Raw genomic sequence first — 20,370 nt, 5'->3', positions numbered from 1 at the left:
TTCATCAATGTTATTGAGTGCTGGCCTCACGAAATGACCTCTATAATATCAATTTTCAATTACTGAAGTGCAACCCCAATGAAGGGGGGTTCTGGGAACATTTTTTAATGGGACTGGTGAAAAATTACTAAGAACAATGTTTCCATAGCTCATATAGCAATCTATACGTCTGACTCCTCTACAGAGGTCTGCATCCCCACCGGGGCACACACTGAAAGAGGTTGGACTCCAAGGGACTCTACAGCCCATCCAGCCTTGTTTCTAAGATAGAAATCAAGACCAGTGATAATTTTAAGACTTCATTTTTGCAAGACCTGCATCCCCACCCCACTCCCATGAGCCCTGCCAGAGGTGTACTTGCTCTCAGAGCAGGAGCTGGCACTCCAACACAGAGCCAGCCCACCAGCCTCACTGATGGCATGTGTAGTGCTGTATTTTGGCATATTATTTTTAAAACAAGCTTAAGCTGTGAGGTTGACCTCAGCTCTGTGCAGCGATGTTCCAGGTAGGGCAAAAATAGCCCTACTCAGCTAAAAGCATCCTTCCCGTTCATTGGCAGCACCTTTCTGAAACAGTGCAGCTGTCTGGGAGATGAAAAATGCCCTTTCCAGGGAACAGCTTCACAGATGGCAGTGCTGTGGATCACAGGGAAGCAGGCTGTTATGCAAGCTGAAACAGCGTGGGCACACACATGTGCACGCACATGCGTACGCACAGCCAGCCTTTCCCGGGAGCTGTGGGCTGGAGGCGAGCTGCGGGCTGGAGGCAAGCTGCTGGCAGTCCAAAGAGGAGGGGTGTCTCAGGATAGCATGAGAGATAGGGATTTGGGGAACTTGGGGAGCCTTAAGACCTGGAGCGTGAGGTTGCAGTGAGGTTTTTTTCTGCAGGACTAAGCATCTGAGTGCCCTGTGTCACTGAGTGTGCAACCAGAGAGGTGGATGTAGGATCTGTGGTATGAATCTTTCCCCTTAGCCTTCCCCTCCTCTTTCTCAGGGACTCACTATGCTCACTGGAGTATGAAACGCTTTGAGGACCTGCTGGGTACAGGCAAGGTTATGCCATTGGGCAAGAGGTTGGAACACAAATCACTGCACTTCCCATTCCTCTCCTACACCTCCATCCCCTACTCCTGCCCAACCACCCCTCTCTGCCAGGCCACTGGAACAAAACCCTGCTAGCACAGTACAACTCTTGCTAGAACAAATTCTTGCTGGCATTGTAGGTTATTTAAATCCACATATTATACCTACCTCTGTATTATATTAGGTTCCTCCTAAACCTTCACCATCTGTTCCACCCTCAGTTATGAATGTGAGAAAACTGAACATGCTGCTTTACAGCTACAGAACTTTAAAAGTATGATGTGCATCCTAATGGCTTTTCTGTGTGCTTTTCCATGCAGGTTGTGCCCCTTTGTTAGTGCCTGGGATTCACTTGAAAGAAACATTAATGTTATGTTGCATTAGTGGCTATTTACCTCCAGCTCAAGCCCTCCTCCCCAGGTGGGAGGTTTATGTTTGATGGCTCCAGTGTGCAGGCTGGGGTCTGCCTGGGGAGAGACACCAGGACTGCTCATGCCAGTGATCTCCCTGAGGAATGTGTGGCTCTCAGCAAGGAGAAATGGTGGTTTCATCCCTCTTTTGGGACCCTTGTCTTTCCCAGTTCCCTGCTGCCGCACAAGGTCATGTTATAAGAGGTGCTGGACCACCTGTGAGTCCCACAGACTTCAACAGGGTTGATATCTGTGCAATTACTGCTGCTGCTTTTCCCCTCTGAAAGACTGTCAGGCTCCTAATGCTGCCTGTCTTTTCTCACAGGCATCTGCTCTAGCAGGGAAGAACAGCCCGGTCTGGCCTCAGCACCTGCTGGTTTGCTCAGTGGTGTGTGCTCTGGACTGGCTTCTCTTGGAGCAATGTTTTTTTCTGGACTGGCAAGATGAGTCCTACAGTGCAGTCCACCAACAAACACACTGTGTTCAGCTCTTCTTTAATGCTGTGTGAGTGCTTTCGAGCCTGCGCCGAAGCTTGCAAGATGAATAGGAAGCTGGAAAGCTACAGGGTGGTGGCTGTGTGTGCGTGGGATTTATCCACAGCCATGGCAGGGAAACTGTGGCAGATCTGTAGTTTAGTCCTTTCTGCATCCTGTCTCTAGAATGAAGGATCACCGCCTCCCCAAGATCGTGTTTTATGGTGAACTTGCCACCGGTAGTCGCAAGAGAGGTGCCCCAAAGAAGAGATATAAGGACTCCCTGAAACAATATCTTAGCCTTGGCCATATTGACTACCATCAGTGGTCCACCTTGGCCTCCAATCGGGAGACTTGGAGGCACACCATACATAATGCCGCTGACTCCTTTGAGTGCTCACAAAGAATTAGTCTCGAGGAGAAAAGACAACGCAGGAAGAATCGTGTCCCACCTGTTCCACCCAAGGAGACCTTCTGCTGTGCTTTTTGTAGACGGATTTGCCTATCCCACATTGGCCTTCTTAGTCATCAGCGCGCTTGTAGTAAGCGTGGGTAAAAGCCCTTCCCAAATCATCGTTCGCGAAGTCAAGCCATGATGCATCCTGGCTGCTCGCAGGCTGCAGATGTCCCCACTCCCTCCTCTATCCCACCTGTTCTCTCTCATCCCTTGTCTGTATCTTTGCTCTGCCAGCAGCTGGAGGAGCAGGGATGCTGTAGGGATGGCAATGGTGATCATGCATTACAGACCATGATGCTTTCTAGCCCAAACTTTCATCATGACTGACAAATGTAATTTCAGTTTCATGATCCCTGTCTTCCAAACAATGAAGCATCATCTTCTGCTGCTCTGACAGGGAGATTTAGTTCCTTTCTTCTGCCAGAGTCTGATGCGCCACCACCTGAGAGTTACAGATTTTTCCTTTTGCCTGTGTAGGTCTGGCCTGGGCTGTGGGACATCCAGAAGCACAGGATCCCTCCTGTGTTGGGCACTGACTCAACAAGGGGCAGTTTGGACTGGTGGTGGCTTCTCCAATGCTCCCCTCAGACTCCCATAACCTCCCTTAGCAATAACAAACCAATGGGGAGAACAAGTGAGGAAGCTGCTCTCAATGTAAGTCCAGGAATCATCAGAAAACAGGGCTGGAGAGGATCTGAAAATCACACATCTCAGCCTTTTCCCAAGGCAGGTTTAGCTCTGACCAAGGTATAACAGCTACAGATGTCCAACCAGGTCTTAGACCACCTTCTCCCTCCCTGCCACCACAGCCTCCCCATGCAATGTAGTACATCCCTCAACTCACTCGTAATGGCTAATGGGTAACCCCTACCACTAACGCTTGAATGTAAGCCCATTAATTCTGTTCATTGAGAATGGATTGTTCCCTCCCACTTTGCAAGCAGCTGCTTTATGTGTTTGAAGATCGTTGTCTCCTCTTCCCTAGCCTGAGTACCTCCAGCAGCCAGTTGGTAACACCCAACATGACCTTGCCTCTCCCGAAATGAAGAGCCACACAAGCTATGCCCCTGCTTGTGTTCTTCACAGTAGAGTGACAGTATAGTATATAGATAGTATAGATGCTTGAAGACCAACTTATAGATTCTTCTCCTGAAGCGCTTTGGCAACATATCAAAAACAGCATCCTGCAGTCCTCCGTAGAATCCATTGGGTTCTCCTCAAAGAAAAACAAAGACTGGTTTGACGATAGCAACCAGGAGGTCCAGGAATTGCTGACAAAAAAGAGATCTGCTCATCAAGCACACCTCACTCAGCCACTCTGCCATGTAAGAAAAGCAGCCTTTCGTCTTGCATGTAGCAAACTCCAACAGAAACTTAGAGACATCCAGAACAAGTGGTGGGTCAACCTAGCAGAAAAGACTCAACTATGTGCAGATTTGGGTGACCACAGAGGATTCTATGAGGCTCTGAAGGCAGTGTATGGACCCACATTCCAGGTTCAAAGCCCCTTACTTGGTGCAGATGGCCAAACGCTTCTTACAGATAAAATCTCCATCCTGAATCGTTGGTCTGAACATTTTCAAACCCTCTTTAGTGCTAATCGTGTAGTCCAAGGTGAAGGAATCCAGCACATTCTGCAACATCCGGTGAAAAACGAATTGGATTTAGCCCCTACCATGGGAGAGACTCTTAAGGCCATACAGCAGGTGAAAACTGGCAAGGCAGCTGGGGTTGACGGAGTCCCACCTGAAATATGGAAGCATGGAGGCCAAGCACTCCACGCTAAATTTCATGAGCTAGTTGTGTGCTGTTGGGAACAAGGCAAAATACCGTCAGACTTTCGTGACGCAGTCATCGTCACTCTGTATAAGAAAAAAGGTGCCAAGTCAGACTGCTCAAACTACCGTGGTATAACTCTGCTCTCCATTGCTGGAAAAATTCTTGCAAGAATACTATTGAACAGACTAGTACCTGCTATCGCAGAAGAACTTCTACCTGAAAGTCAGTGTGGTTTCAGGGCTAATAGAAGTACCACAGACATGGTATTTGTTCTCAGACAATTGCAAGAAAAGTGTAGAGAACAGAATAAGGGGTTATACGTAACTTTCGTTGACCTCACCAAAGCCTTTGACACTGTGAGCAGGAAAGGCTTGTGGCTGATCTTAGAACGATTAGGTTGTCCCCCCAAGTTCCTGAAAATGATTATTCTGTTACATGAGGATCAGCAAGGCCAAGTCAGGTATGGTGATGCACTCTCTGAGCCTTTCCCAATAACCAATGGTGTGAAACAAGGTTGCGTTCTCGCACCGACCTTATTCACAATCTTCTTCAGCATGATGCTCCAAAGGGCTACAGCAGACCTCGACGAACAAGACGGCATTTATATTCGATATCGTACCGATGGTAGCCTATTCAATCTAAGGCGACTGAAGGCCCACACTAAGACCCTAAACCATCTTGTCCGTGAACTGCTCTTTGCTGATGATGCCGCCCTTGTCGCCCACACAGAAGCAGCTCTGCAGCGTTTAACATCTTGCTTTGCGGAGGCGGCTGAGGTTTTTGGGCTGGAAGTCAGCTTGAAGAAGACAGTAGTTCTCTACCAACCTGCACCCCAAGAAGATTATCGCCATCCCCATATTACCATCGGCGAGTCAGAGCTTAAGACAGTTCAGCAGTTCAGCTATCTGGGAAGCATCATTTCCTCGGATGCCACGATCGACAAAGAGATAGACAACAGAATAGCAAAGGCATATACAGCCTTTGGAAAACTCCATAAAAGAGTCTGGTGCAATAAACACCTGAAGAAAAGTACAAAGATCAGTGTCTACAGAGCCATTGTATTGTCTACTCTTTTATATGGGTCTGAATCATGGGTCATCTACCGTCATCACCTGCGACTCCTGGAACGCTTTCATCAGCGCTGCCTCCGTACAATTCTAAACATCCATTGGACTGACTATGTGTCTAATGTCACTGTCCTCGAACAGGCAGGGGTCACCAGCATCGAGGCCACATTGCTGAAACTGCAGCTGCGCTGGGCAGGGCACGTCTCTAGAATGAAGGATCACCGCCTCCCCAAGATCGTGTTTTACGGTGAACTTGCCACCGGTAGTCGCAAGAGAGGTGCCCCAAAGAAGAGATACAAGGACTCCCTGAAACAATGCCTTAGCCTTGGCCATATTGACTACCATCAATGGTCCACCTTGGCCTCCAATCGGGAGACTTGGAGGCACACCATACATAATGCCGCTGACTCCTTTGAGTGCTCACGAAGAACTAGTCTCGAGGAGAAAAGACAACACAGGAAGAATCGTGTCCCACCTGTTCCACCCAAGGAGACCTTCTGCTGTGCTTTTTGTAGCCGGATTTGCCTATCCCACATTGGCCTTCTTAGTCATCAGCGCGCCTGTAGTAAGCGTGGGTAAATGCCCTTCCCAAATCTTCGTTCGCGAAGTCAAGCCATGAGTGAGTATAGATGTAGATAGTATAGTTGATAGATGGCTGTAATATACTCTACCACTGATCTGCAGAGCTCCAATAACCCACTACCCTTTCTGTACTTGCCCATTGCTTTCCCTTCCTAGGTGTCCTTCCCAAATTGCATCCTCTTGTCTACAGTTTGCCAAGACCCTTTTGCATTGCATCCCCCCATTGAGGGGCTTGTACCTGTTCCTGGCTCACATCCACACACCAAAACCCCTGAGCATCATGGAGATCAGTACAAGAAACCCGAGCAGTGGTTGACTCAGGAACACAACCACTTGGCAACGTCCCCTGCTCTGTGACCATGGTTTCCTCCTCCACCCGGGTCAGGCCTCCGGTACAACATGGTAACAAAGCCACTACTTCAGCAGTTGGTGCCATCACATAGCAGCAGAGCAACCGAGAGGCTCTGTAGGCTCATGCAGTGCCCAGCTACCAGGATTTAAGCGCTGATGTTGCAACAAGGTCATGCCACACTCTTGGGCCAGCATGAAGTTCTGTTGCCATAACTGAACCACAAAGCAGCATCACCAACACCTTTCCTACTCCTGCAGCTTTTCCACCAGGTGAATGCTCAAAATCCCAGTAATCATGTATTCTTATTGCTGGCCCCAGGGCTAGGTTGCAAAACAAACTCAAACTTGCTACTCACATCCTCCAGTGAAAAACTGCTGCTCCCATCAAGACATTCTGCAGAGAAACCCTCCCAGCACATGAAATTATGCAGGATGGAGAAGGGAGGAGCGGGGATTCAAGACACAAACCCATGATAACTGGGAGGCCAGCTCTGCTGGCAGAGCAACCTCCCTTTCTGCACCACTGCACCATCACAACAGCTCTGCACTGAGCTTCTCAGACAGATGTCAATACACAATTTCACCTACTTACTGTACTGGATTTGAGAGCATCCCCGTTGTCTTCTTCAGATTCTAGTGCAACAGGTAAAGATTTCTGTGGAGGTGAGAAGGTTAAGTCCCACCTTAATAGTCGAGGTTCAGCTTTGTCCCCGAATCTCAGGTTTTCCAGTTTCTGCACCGTGGGCTCGGCAGAGGAAGCTGGCCTGAAATTCTCTTTGTTCTGGGACTTAGCCCTCAGTCTCTGAACCCCATAGCCCCGGTCTTCCCCATGGTGGTCATCAGCCATGCTCCTGCAGGGTCCCCCTTTGCTATAGTGTCTTTTTTGGGTATGAATTTCTTGCATATAAGAATCCATCCTCATGAGGGGCTTCATCTCCATCTCATAATTGCTCACCTTCTCCTCGTCTAGCTCAAGCAGTCTGGAGCTCCCTGAGCTGTGGTTGTGGGACCTGGGGTGGGAAGTCCATGAAAGTGTGGCTGGGGAATCTGTCCACCTCTCTCTTTGCTTGTGGTTGGAGGCCGAATGCTTGTGCCCTCCACTCCGACCTCTGTACCCTTCAGGGATGGAGGCTGACCCCAGATGACCGCTGTGCAGTGTCACGCTTCTCATGCCACGAGTCCCACTGACCTTCTCTTCGCTCCAGCTGTTGGGTCGTAAGTAATCCCCACCACGTCCCTCCAGCAACATCTGGATCTCCCCACCCCTCTCTTCATCCCTTGAGATCTGCCTTGAGAACTGAGAGCTCTTGTTCCCGCAGGAAGGACCCAGGGGTGGTGTGGAGGAGGGACTGGCAGGGAAGCTCTGCAGTGGGCTGTCATCTGGAGTCAGGTCGGACGGGGTAGTCCCTTTGCGGTACAACTCAGGGCTCTCTTGTTGGAGAGGTGTCCCGGTGGAGAGGACCTCAATTTCATCGCTCGAGTTCTGGTGCTTCGGTCTCTGGCATTCGAGCCCTTTTTGTGTAGTCATTAAGTGAAAAGAGAGAGGGAGAAATGCAAGAGGATTATTTCTATTCTGTGGGCACCCACAAGGTTTTTCATGTCAAAGAATAGGGCTGAGAGTGTTGGATGGCAGGGGAACCGTGGGGCAAGATCGGGACAAAAGCAGTGTAGCACAATAAACAGCTTCTTCTACTAGACCAAGAGAAAAGTCATTGTTGGTTTTGCACCAAACCTGCTATCACCCCCAGCATCTGCAGAGCAGCATGGTGCTCTGCAGCATGGGAAATAGTTCGGCATCAGCTGCCGGCATTGCCAAGACAGAATCATTCTCGCCACCCCTGCTGCCAGTAGGCACCCCGCTTGCTTGGGGACATGCGTGAAGGACCACAGCCTCAGCAAGGTGGGGAAGTTGCTTACAATTCAGAGCTGCTGGCAGCCCTGTGCCCTAACCTGTTCTCTGCCTACAGCCCTGCTTTCCCTGGGAGGTTGCAGGGATGGGCAGCTTGCAGCCCCACTTGAAAGCAGCCTGTGCTGTATCAGCACAGACTGCTACATGGCATGCAGTCACTCTAACCCTGCTAAGGGTGTTAAGATGATTTTTGGAGACCACCTTTTTCCATCAGCTCCCAATCTGCAAGCATGAGAAGGGAAATCTGAGATGAACACATGGTTCATGCTTGTGTGTTCTAGGCGCTACTGGGATCACCCCACAGCCCACAGCCTTCACACCTCTCCCTGGACAGGAAATGCATTGGCTTTGTGGCTGAGAGGTAAAGAATCTCACCTCAAAGTTTTCACAGGAAGATGGTCTCATCTGGGCAGATGTGCAAGCCTCCCATTAAGAACTCCCCCCCCCCCCTCCCCCCCCAAACCATATATTGAACAGCTTTCCTGCCCCAGACATGGACATTTTCCCACACAGACCTCTTTGCTGGATGTGATGGATAGCACACGGGTAACCATGCCTCACATGTTCAGGCAGGAACAAGGTAGCACATTCAGGTCTATGTGAGTACAATATACACCCTCATCCTTATTTCACTGTGCTGAATACAGTTCATCCCCTTTGAGCCCAGAGCACACTCCAGACAGTGTCTCCCTGGCTACAGGGACTTGGAGAGTGTCTTCTGCTGAAGGTGACCACCTGACAAAAAAACACATTGCTTCTCTGGACAATTAACAAAAGCTGCAACTTATCATTGATGAAATACCAAAGTGTTTCAAGGGGGTACAAGCTAATAGTGTTAATTCTCATTTTACCCTCTCAAGGAATAGTTGTTCCATCTAAAGACATGCTAGATTATGTGAATAATTTGATAAATATATTAACTGCCTAATGCCCCTGAAATGCATCTAATTGCAACTGCTATGGCTAGACAAGAAATGAGTCTCAAAAAGAAATAACTCAATTTCTTATCATGGTTTAAAAGTAAATGCTCAGAAGCTCCTGTTCTACTCTCTACAGTCTTCCTGAGTAATTTTATCTCTTGCATGTTTTTGGGGTGCTGCTGCTGCTGCTGGGACATTCCTTTGCCTGCAGCTGCCCTCGTGTCCCACCACACTGTGATCTGGATACATACAGGGACTGCCGGGAGTGTGGGGATGGAAGTCCCCATGCAAGCACTCACACGGGAGGTAAATAGTAACAAGGCTGCTTGGAAATTTCCTACTGAAGCAATTTCTCGATGGGAAATTATCTCTTAATGACTGTCTTTTGTCTTATTATTTTCTACAGAAAAGTTTGTGTTTTGGGACAATACTCATATTTCAGTCTTAGTTTGTTCCCCGTGTTCCTGTTTGTGGGAGACTGAAACTCCTGAGTTCTATCTGGGGCCCCCAAGCAATACTTGTACTAGTGGGAAATTGTCGTGAAGGAGAAAGGTGGAGTTCACCCCCTCTTTCTTCAAGCAGAATAACTGTCTCGGCATAAATACAGACTTGTTTTTTTGGCTGTTTTTCAGACATTCCTGTTTCAGCCACCCTCTAGTATCATAGATGGGAAACTGAGTCAGGGAAGGAATAAATGTTTTCATATGAGAAAGGTGCAAAGCCACCTACCAAAACAGACACACTCAAGACTTAGGGTGTCCCTGTTTGTCTCGGGCTTTAACTGATCTTCCCCATTTCAGTTCTCCAGGGCTCTTGCTGGAGTTGAAAGCACTTGAAAGCTTCCCTCAAGCTCCACTGACCCCAAAGCTGATCTCCAACAGCACAACCAGCCACAGCCTCACTGCACCCACTGCTCCTGTGCCTTCTTACTGATCCCAATCTTTCCATGTTTCCCGAGCCCCATGACAGTGGCAGGTAAGCCCAATGATGCTTTAGCATCCTCCTGGAGACCCACATCAGAGACCATGTTATTATGCACCATCACGTCCTAAATCTTCCCCAGCCAGACCTGCAATGAGCGGAGCAGGTTTTCTTCTGCTTCCCCATAGGTTAATTCCCTGAGTTCTGCAGCCCCTGGCTGTAGCTCAGGGAGGAGCAGGGGCAGCAATTCTGGGACATGGCTGCCGCTCCAGCCCCAGAGCCCCACAGTGATGCAGGCATTTCCTTGCAGAGGAACTCAACAGACGCATGGTGCCATTTTGCCAGCTTTTGATACCCGACGATGTGCAACAATTATTCTGAGCTAAAATTAGTCATGGAGCATGTGATGTTCCTGGAAGAACGGTTGTGAGAGCACGAAGGAGGATACAGAGCACCAAATTTGGATTTCCAGCAGGACTGAGGTAGCCACGCATGGCCACAGCATCATCAAAGCCAAGCACATGCCCCTGAGGACCCACATATGGGACTGGGGAGCAGTGCTGAGCTCCTGTCTCTGCCACCAACATGCTGTTGTCACCTTGGAGGAGTCACTCCACCAGCAGCAGCTGACCCCACTGGCAGCTGCAACCAGGGTCATTCGGCAGAGCCAGGACCAGGGAGGCACAACCACAGCAAGCATAATGGGTATGTGGAAGATCCCTGCAGCAGAGATGGAAAACCACAGGGGAGAGGGTGATGCACGTTACTGAACAGGGATATTTTTGGCTTTTGCAGGTAAAAGCCTTGCAGCACTGCTGTGGCATGTCTGGGGTTGCTGGAGCCAGTGCCCACAGGTCTGGAGTCTGTGTCTGTTTAAATAGGGGCTGTGCTCCAAGGATGATTTGGGCAAGGATGATTTGGGCCAGGATGCCTGCTGGCCTGATGATGAGGTGGGCATCAAATGCCCTGCGATGCTGTGAAGGTGAGTGGCACATAGAACCCACAAAACCTTGTGAGGTGGACACATCCAACACCCATGCTGCTGTGAAAAGGGGATGGCAGGCAGTGCCTGCAGCACTGTGCAAGGTGGGCATGTATAGCCCCTGAAAGGACATGCAGCGTGGTGTCAGCTCACCCCATCCCTGCTGCAGCTCCTCCCAGCCTGAGGTTATGGGGTCTGTGGAGTGGTGCAGCTTCTCACAGCTATTATCTGCCTGACTTGGTCTATGGGCACTCCCAGGTTTCCCAACACATCTTGGATGGTGTTTGTTTTTTAATGTGCTCTAAGGGGAAACTCCTTCCCCCCCTCTTCACTCACACACAGCCCACCCAGACATGAACACCAGAAACACAAGCCCCAACATAAGTCAAGCACCATATCCTGGTCTAGAAGCTAGTAAAAAATGTATTGCCTAAAAATATCTTTTCAAGAGGTGATTTAAAACCAGCAAAGTCTCTTGGCAAAAGGAAATGGAGATGAGGAATACCTCAGGGCTGAAGAAGACCCTGAGACTGTACAGCCCTGTGAAATACCTCAGATCTTGATATACAAAATTGGACCTCTGCAGGAGGAGAAATGCCAAGGGCCAAGGGGTGTTTGAACAGAGCTGCACCTTCTTCCAGAGAGCACAGAGCTGTGTAGGGCTCTGCATCCTGTACGGGGGGGATGCTTGAGCCCCTGAAATGCCCATCTGCATGTGGCCATGTCCTGAAGGAGGGTTTTCAACACCCACCACCCCATCTCAGGCAGGTTCCTGGATGGAGCCAGACCTTAAACCTTGTCTGGCTCATTACTGCTGAGCCATGGGATGCCCCCAGACACATCCCCCCCCCAACCTCCACAGTGAGTTGAGGACTTGGGCATGGGCTGATGGGTCCAAAAGACGCAATGGGCCCTTTTCCCCGGCCTCAGGAAACGGCACCAACATGAGTCACCAGTAGTAGGCCCTCAATCAATTAAACCGAATGAGTAATCATCAGTTAGAAAGCTGGAAGGGGGAGAAAATAATGATAGAAACCTCCTAATGAGGGTTCAGTGCACAAAACTTCTGAATAAAACCATTCACATAGATTAATTACTATATTAAATTCTATGTCAATTATTTCTGGGAGGACTTGGAGCTTTCCATTCCCACTCGCAGCAGCCCCTCTCGCTCCCAGATAGTCACAGCCTTCATGGGGTGAATCCACCCCGTTCACTCACAGGCTGCAGACCCCTGCCTGACCATGGCTTTGCTTTGGCTTTGCTTTGGCTTCCTCCTCCCTGAGCGTTTGCTGAGCCTGAGCTTCTTGTCAATGAGCAAAAATTAAGACAAACCAGCCAGAGATGTCGAAGATGATGGATGGAAGGAAGAGCCACCAGGCAAACCTCAAACACACATTTCCCCAACACCTTTGCAATTGATTTGCATGCTGAAGTGATGGATTAGCTACCAATACATAGGAAATCAGGAGCCATAAAAGCCATGGGGGTAAAATCAGTGACTGCCTCTGGGATCACTTGTCTTTGAATTTTGCTTTCATATCTCTTGCTGGGTTTTTTTCTGTGCAATCGTCAAAGACTATGAATTAAAAAAAACTGGTGTGAAAAGAGGAGATCCCTGTAACCACAGTACTGCACAGGGTGGAAGTGCTGAATATTGAAAGCCTTGTGTTAATACCTTTGAAAACTGGTGTTTTGAGGCAGTTTCCCACCCCAAGAGTCCAAGTGAGGGCCAGGAGCTGCAAGCACAGATGGAGCCTCCATGTAGGGCTCATTTCTGGGGGTTTGGGGTCTCTGCATGGCTAAGCAGGGTAGAGAGTGGCACAGGGCAAAAGCCACATCCGTGGGGCTGGCTGGCATGACAACACGCACTGACCATTTTCCCTGTGCTGGAAGGAAGGTGAAAACTCTTTGGCAGTGATCCTGGCGATCCGTGCTTCCTCCTGAGCTTTCTGTGCCGCCGTCACAGCTGCCTCTGCCTTGGCTCTGGAGTGAGAGGTCCTGCAAGGCAACCAGAGAGATGAAGACCACATTAGGCAGCTTCCCTCTGCAGATCAAGGCATAGAGAAACACAAAGTCCCTCCATGAAACCCCTTTGCTCTGATGCCCTGTGATGGAGGAGCCGCTGCTGATAGCTGGGGCTTCCTGGGGAACAGGTAATGTTACATCAACATGTTCATGAGCCGCTTCTCAGTCTGCAAATCACCCAGGTGGTTTGGAAATAGGGGCAGGTTGATTTGTTTCCCTGGGTATGCATCACCTTGAAGCAGGCTGGTGCCCTTCATCATGCATCCCTCTGTGGGGACCTCAGCCTGGAAGACATCTGTAGCCTCTGGGCCTGAAGACCTGAATTTAAACATGGTGGGTTTTTTGTTTTAACCAAACGCATTTGGTTTTGGATGTAAAAGCAAAGATTTCCACCCCCACCACCATGTTCTGAATAAAATGATGGATGTAAATACAAGCAGGGTTTGTCACCAAGAGCAGAGGTAGGAGCAGGGTCTTGCCATCAGTACCACCTCCACCACCCCTTAAAACAGCTTGGCAGAGGACTGGATGATCTCCAGAGGTTCCTTCTAACCCTAATGATTCTGTGATTCTGTTATCAAGGCATTGTTTTTCACCTAGACAAGTGACTGTTCCCTGTACTCACCCATTATCTGATACTCATGATGGATGGTATTTCATCACTCAAGATCTACACTCTCTTATCCAGCCCCTCTACAGTGCTCCTGTGAACATCCTTTGGAGGCTGGTTTGCCCCTTCCCCTTAGCTGAGCTGTCAAAGTACTTAAAAAAAATACCCTTTCCTACCCACCCTTGTGCAGGCAGCATTATAAATAGCTTTGTTGATTTCTTTTCCCTCCAAAATCAAACTCTCCAACTCCTTTAATTTTTATTTTTTTTCTGCCACTCTCTGAATTCCCTCAAGTTTTTCGACATCTGCTGGGAGAGGAGTGCCATTTCTAACAAGCTCCTATAAATGGAAAATAGGGCAAGTAATGTGCCTACCACTGCATCATGCAGCACATGCCAGGTATATGGAGCTACGTGTGCTCACGCCTGTTTGCTGTCACCTCCTTGAGCCTGGGCAAGGCGTCTGGTCCCTGCTCCCGGAGTTGACCTGTCACTTGTTTTCAAGTGCTGACAAGGTTTTTTTTCTCTAACAAATCATCGTGGGGGATTTTAACTTCCCCGATGTTTGCTGGAAGGACTACTCAGCAACCCAGCCGCAGTCAAGGAGGTTCCTCCAGTGTATGGATGATAACTTCCTCATGCAAATGGTGGATGAGCCAACCAGGAGAGGTGCACTGCTGGATCTCATCCTCACTAACAAGGAGGGTCTGGTTGAAGGAGTGAAGGTTGAGGGCTGCCTTGGTTGCAGCGACCACGAGATGGTGGAATTCAGGATCTTGTGTGGTAGGACCAGTAGAATAGCAAGTAGAATTGCAACCCTGGACTTTAGCAGGGCAAACTTTGGCCTCTTCAAGCAATTGCTAGGGGAAATCCCATGGGCTAGGCTGCTTGAAGGTAAAGGGGCCCAAGATAGTTGGTTGACGTTCAAGGACTGCTTTTTCCGAGCTCAAGATCAGAGCATCCCGACACGTAGGAAGTCAAGGAAGAGGGTCAGGAGACCTGCGTGGCTAAATAGGGAATTGCTGGGTATGCTGAAGTGGAAGAGGAGAGTTTACAGGTCATGGAAGGAAGGGCTGGCCACTTGGGAAGAATATAAGGCTGCTGCTAGAGGATGTAGGAAAGCTGCTAGGATGACTAAGGCCTCCTTGGAATTAAAGCTGGCGAGAGGGGTCAAGGACAGCAGAAAGAGCTTTTTCAAATACATGGCAGGTAAAACTAACACCAGAGGCAATGTAGGCCCGCTGATGAACGGGACGGGTGCCCTGGTGACAGAAGATACAGAGATGGCAGAGTTACTGAATGCCTTCTTTGTCTCTGTCTACTCTGCCGGAGGCAGTCCTGAAGAGCCCTGTACCGCTGAGACCTCGGATGAGGATAGGTCAACGGAGCGGTCTGCCTTAGTCAATGAGGAATGGGTTAAAGACCAGTTGAGCAATCTGGACATCCATAAATCCATGGGTCCAGATGGGATGCACCCGCGGGTGCTGAGGGAACTGGCGGAAGTCATTGCTAGACCGCTCTCCATCATCTTTACCAAGTCTCGGGAAACGGGAGAGGTGCCTGAGGACTGGAGGAAAGCAAATGTCACTCCTGTCTTCAAAATGGGCAAGAAGGAGGACCCGGGTAACTATAGACCGGTCAGCCTCACCTCCATTCCTGGGAAAGTGATGGAACACCTTATCCTTGGTGCCATCCTAAGGCATATCAAGGATAAGAGGGTTAGGAGGAGCAGTCAACATGGCTTCATCAAGGGGAAGTCATGCTTGACCAATCTCATAGCCTTTTATGAGGAAATAACACGGTGGATGGATGATGGCAGAGCGGTGGATGTGGTCTACCTTGACTTCAGCAAAGCGTTTGATACAGTCTCCCACAGCATCCTCGCAGCTAAATTGAGGAAGTGTGGTCTGGATGATCGGGTAGTGAGGTGGACTGTGAACTGGCTGAAGGAGAGAAGCCAGAGAGTTGTAGTCTATGGGGCGGAGTCTAGTTGGAGGCCTGTATCTAGTGGAGTGCCTCAAGGGTCGGTACTGGGACCAGTATTATTTAATATATTCATCAATGATTTAGATGAGGGAATTGAGTGTACTATCAGCAAGTTTGCTGATGACACTAAGCTGGGAGGGGTGGCCGACACGCCAGAAGGCTGTGCTGCCATCCAGCGAGACCTGGACAGGCTGGAGAGTTGGGCGGGGAATAACTTGATGAAATATAACAAGGGAAAGTGTAGAGTCCTGCATCTGGGCAGGAACAACCCCAGGTTCCAGTATAGGTTGGGGAACGACCTGTTAGAGAGCAGTGTAGGGGAGAGGGACCTGGGGGTCCTGGTGGACGACAGGGTGACCATGAGCCGACACTGTGCCCTTGTGGCCAAGAAGGCCAATGGCATCCTGGGTTGTATTAGAAGGGGGGTGGTTAGTAGGTCGAGAGAGGTCCTCCTTCCCCTCTACTCAGCCCTGGTGAGACCCCATCTGGAATATTGTGTCCAGTTCTGGGCCCCTCAGTTTAAGAAGGACAGGGACCTGCTGGAGAGAGTCCAGCGCAGGGCAACTAAGATGATTAAGGGAGTGGAGCACCTCCCTTATGAGGAAAGACTGAGGGAGCTGGGTCTCTATAGTTTGGAGAAGAGGAGACTGAGGGGTGACCTTATTAGTGTATATAAATATATAAAGGGGGAGTGTCACGAGGATGGAGCCAGGATCTTCTCAGTGGCAAACAATGATAGGACAAGGGGCAATGGGTACAAACTGGAACACAAGAGGTTCCACTTAAACTTGAGAAGAAACTTCTCAGTGAGAGTGACGGAACACTGGAACAGGCTGCCCAGGGAGGTTGTGGAGTCTCCTTCTCTGGAGAAATTCAAAACCCGCCTGGACACGTTCCTGTGTAACCTTATCTAGGTGTTCCTGCTCCGGCAGGGGGATTGGACTAGATGATCTTTTGAGGTCCCTTCCAATCTCTAACATACTGTGATACTGTGATACTGTGATAAATTGCCTGCTTTGGAGTAGCTGAGGGATCTATCAAAAGTGGTGGCTGTGGTGATGCTGTTGCAGGTCCTGCAGGTCTCCCATGACTGATGTAACCAAAAAATTGGGTTTAAATGCACTCACTCTGCTCAACACTCACTCAGGCCATGCTCCCCTCTCCAGCATTTATCATCTCCCCTTTTTTTTTCACCAAAAGAGGTCAAAATCACCATCCCTGGTGGATGGATGGATGGATTTGTATCCTTGAAAAACTGGCTCCAGAGACTCCTGGACCAGTTCGCCTCTGTGGACTCCAAGACCAGCCCAGGAAGAGTAGCAGCTTGGGGCTTTGGTGCAGAAAGACTTAAAAATCAATCACATTAATTAAGCCATCTCCAATCTAAAACATACTCGATACCCACAAAGCAGATATAAAGCCAAGTGCTGCGCAGAAGCACAGCTGGATCAATTGCTTGTAATGCTCTCTAAGATGTTTGAAGGAGATGAGCCATCAGAGTGAAAAGCAGAATGATGGTGATCTATACGTTGCATAATAGAAGACATAAGTATTTCCAAATAAATGCAAGTAATCCAGTGAGTGCTCACATGACACCATTGTCACATCCTAATTTTAACAGCTGTCTCCTCTATACATGCCCGCTGCTCATAGCCTGTGCTAAATCTTAATTCCCCTGTTAACTGTTAGAATTCATTTCCTTGTAAAGTGGGTCTTCCCCCAGAACACACAGCTGGGGCCCGAACTAATCACTCTTCTCCTGCCATAAATCTTTGCCGGACTGAAACGCCATCCTGGAAACCACAAAATAAGGCTGGTTCCTTCCCTATGGATTCGTCATAGCTGGAGGAGGAGGCTGGGGATGGTCAGAAGTGGGAGGAATTAAACAGATCGCCTTGCATCACTCACAACTCCTCCACATCACCTCCAGTTGTGTCCTCCACCCTGTGATGAGCTCACTGTCTTGTTTGCAAGAGCACAGTGCCCCTCTCGTCTTATCTGAGCTGATGAAATTTGCACATCTGGAAGGTGCTCATCTGGGTTCTTTCTGCCACTGCTGATATGGAGGAGGGTGTTTTGTCAAGGATGGGGCTGGGAAGAGCCACAAGGGTGATGGTGAGACAAAGGGGCACAAAATCATAAAATGGGATATAGTAGTTTTAAGTAATGTTAAGTTTGATGGCTTTGTAACAGTAGCAATGGAAAATTACTGAGGTGCATGATACATAGAGAAAAAATAAATAGAGTACAGCTAGAGAACATACTGAGAATTCTCACAAGATAAATAGTTATAGTTGGCCTAGTTTTAAGAAAAACAGTCTAGAAGAACAGGACACAGGGATAAGGAGTATCTGGGAACTGCAGGTGTCCAGGATGGGCTACAGTTAAACTAACTGATAAGTAGGAGGATGGGAGGATTATTATGTCTCTGGTGCTAACGAACCAATTAAACTGGTATGAGCATCTACTGCATGTGCTTCAAAGGCTGCCAGAAGTAATGAAGATTGTTGGAAGAAGTAAACGACCCTCAGAGACCACCACCACAATTCTGTACGCATGCAGGGAACTCTCTGGAAAATGATGTAATCCATACGTAGCCTCATGAATATGTATGTATGCCCAGGGACTATATAAGGATGGCTTGTATAGCAATACGGGGACACACGTTAGGAGGAGTTATCCCCCGTGTCTCCCAGCGCGGCAATAAAGAATACCTGCTTGTCAGCTTGAAAACTTTGTTGGCAAGTTTGTTCCTGGAGTTTTCTCCGAATCAATTTGGCGACCCAGATGGGACCCTCTCTGCTCGGCTGCAGGACCCGCTGAGGACAGGGCTCCCTAGGGCCCTCGGGAATTTTTCCCGGAGGGACCCCTCGACTCATTCGGATCGCTGCGGGAGCAGACAAGGACCATCTCATAAAAGGTATTCTTTTTTTGTATAGTCTGTAAGGTGCAGGGGGCACCTTGGTTTGGTAAATTGGTTTGGTAAATTGGTTTGGTAAGCGTACGCATGGTTTGGAAGCCTTCCGTAAATCGAGATAAGAAATCTCGTAGGTAAAGGCGTATACCCGGCTGCTAGCGTCCGTTTGGTATACACCCACAAGAAGCAGGGGGCTTCTTGTGGTTTGGGTCCTCAAACACACCAAAAAAACAACACACAAAAACACCCCTGCAAGACACAGGGGGTGTCTTGCAGAAAAAGGTTTTGGATTTTACTGGTATTTGATTTATTTTGTGGCTTGTTATATTAAGGATTTTGGTCTTGTGATTTTGGTATCAGTGACAGACTGTTATAACTAAGCAGGGGGCATCATGTGATTACAAACAAGGGTGTGGGAAATGGTTTTGGGTCCAGTGTGCTATCAACAGCCCATAAGGGATTTTTTCAGTGATGCTGTCAGCGGGGGTCCCTGAATAGGTTAGTAGAATCACCCTCCGATACAGTGGGCTTTCAGTATGGTTCCCACAGTGGGACGCAGACAGGCTGGTGGACACAAGGGTCTCATCCTTCCTGGGACACTGACAGGCTGGTCAACTATAAAGGGTTCAAGGAAACCCCCCTATTAATGTTACAATATAGTCTGAGCTATAAGGGTTAGGAAGTATTGCTTTTGATTCTACTGGTATTCGCCTTATTTTGTGGCTTGTTACAGTAATGATTTTGGTCTTGTGATTCTGGTACTGGTGACAGGATGTTATAACTGTGTTATTAACTGTTGTTTGTTTGGTTGAATTTAAGTCTCTGTCTCTGTCTCAAGTGTTGTAACTGTGTGAAGTATGTCTGGGGATCCCGTCAGTGTCTGTGTGTGTGAATGTGAGATTGATAATGGAAAATCAGCAGAGTGAAGAGATCTTGAAAAAGAATCCAGTGTGCATTTTGATATTGATGAGGAGGAAGAGATTTCTGTCACTGGCAACAAGCAGCACATTCACATTCAGAGTTAAGAAGGGGTTAAACCAGAATTGCTGTTGCAGAGGCAGGCACCTGCAGGCCTGCAGAGCAGGGGGAGCTGCTGTGAGGAAAAGGAAAAAAAAAAGAGGGAAAACCAAGAGGGAAAGGAGGGGAGCTCGAGCAGCTCCTGTGTTTGAGCGTGGGAGGAGGGATGTCGGGAGGAGATGGGGGAGTGGGCTCTTCTCTTCTGTGGGACCGGACCGGTGTGCGTGCTATGGGGGGTTTTGGATGCTGGAAGTGACACTGACTGGTGGGGGGGGGGGCAGTGCCATGGAGTGGCTCCGGTGACTGAACTGGAACTAAACTGACGGGGACCTGGGGAATCTACCCTAGCGGATACACTGGTTACATTAAAACTAGGGACTAGAGGAAAAAAGTGGAATTTTAGTGGATACAGGAGCAACTTATTTGGTGTTAAATCAGAGAGAAAAGAATTCGTTACAGATGTGGGAGCTACTGGCCACCAAGAAAAAAAAAAAAAAAATTCATTCTTTCTGAAACCTTTAAAGTACAAATTGGGAAAACAAATAGGAATGCATAAATTTTTATGCATGCCAAATTCTCTAAAATCTTTGTTAGGGCGAGAAGCAACATTTAAAGAAGGCAAAATGGAATTCAGAGTTAAAAACAATTAATTGCAGTTTTGAGCTTAATTCAACAGAAAAGCAAAAAGGAGGACCTCCCTGAAATAGAAGAAATCCTTAATCAGGTATATGTGGGAGTATGGGCATCTGAAGTTCCAGGTAAGGCGAAAAATGCTTTGCCTGTTAAAGTGGAAATAAAAAGGGGGGCCTACCCAATTAGAATAAAACAGTATCCCTTAAAATTAGAAAATCAAAGGGAATTAAAAAAATTTTTATAAATT

General features: G+C 48.5%; 1 protein-coding gene across 1 annotated transcript in view; it reads right to left on the bottom strand.

Annotated features, from left to right (window-relative positions):
- LOC133218299 (junctophilin-3-like) overlaps window positions 1–20,370 on the bottom strand; it is a 51,514-nt gene that overhangs the window by 11,130 nt on the left and 20,014 nt on the right. The window contains exons 2-3 of the mRNA XM_061364618.1: window positions 12,810–12,934; window positions 6,794–7,713 (exon numbers count right to left, since the gene is read on the bottom strand). Of these exons, the coding sequence (XP_061220602.1) occupies window positions 6,794–7,713; window positions 12,810–12,934 (1,045 nt within the window). The remainder of the gene's footprint in view (window positions 1–6,793; window positions 7,714–12,809; window positions 12,935–20,370) is intronic.

The sequence above is a fragment of the Neopsephotus bourkii genome, unplaced genomic scaffold, assembly GCF_033783945.1.
Source record: "Neopsephotus bourkii isolate Nb327-2 ecotype Australia unplaced genomic scaffold, CSIRO-AGI_Nbou_v1 NB_1236, whole genome shotgun sequence".
NCBI classification, from domain to species: domain Eukaryota; kingdom Metazoa; phylum Chordata; class Aves; order Psittaciformes; family Psittacidae; genus Neopsephotus; species Neopsephotus bourkii.
Note: the sequence above shows the minus strand (reverse complement) of the source record. Positions and strands in the feature narration are given on the sequence as shown.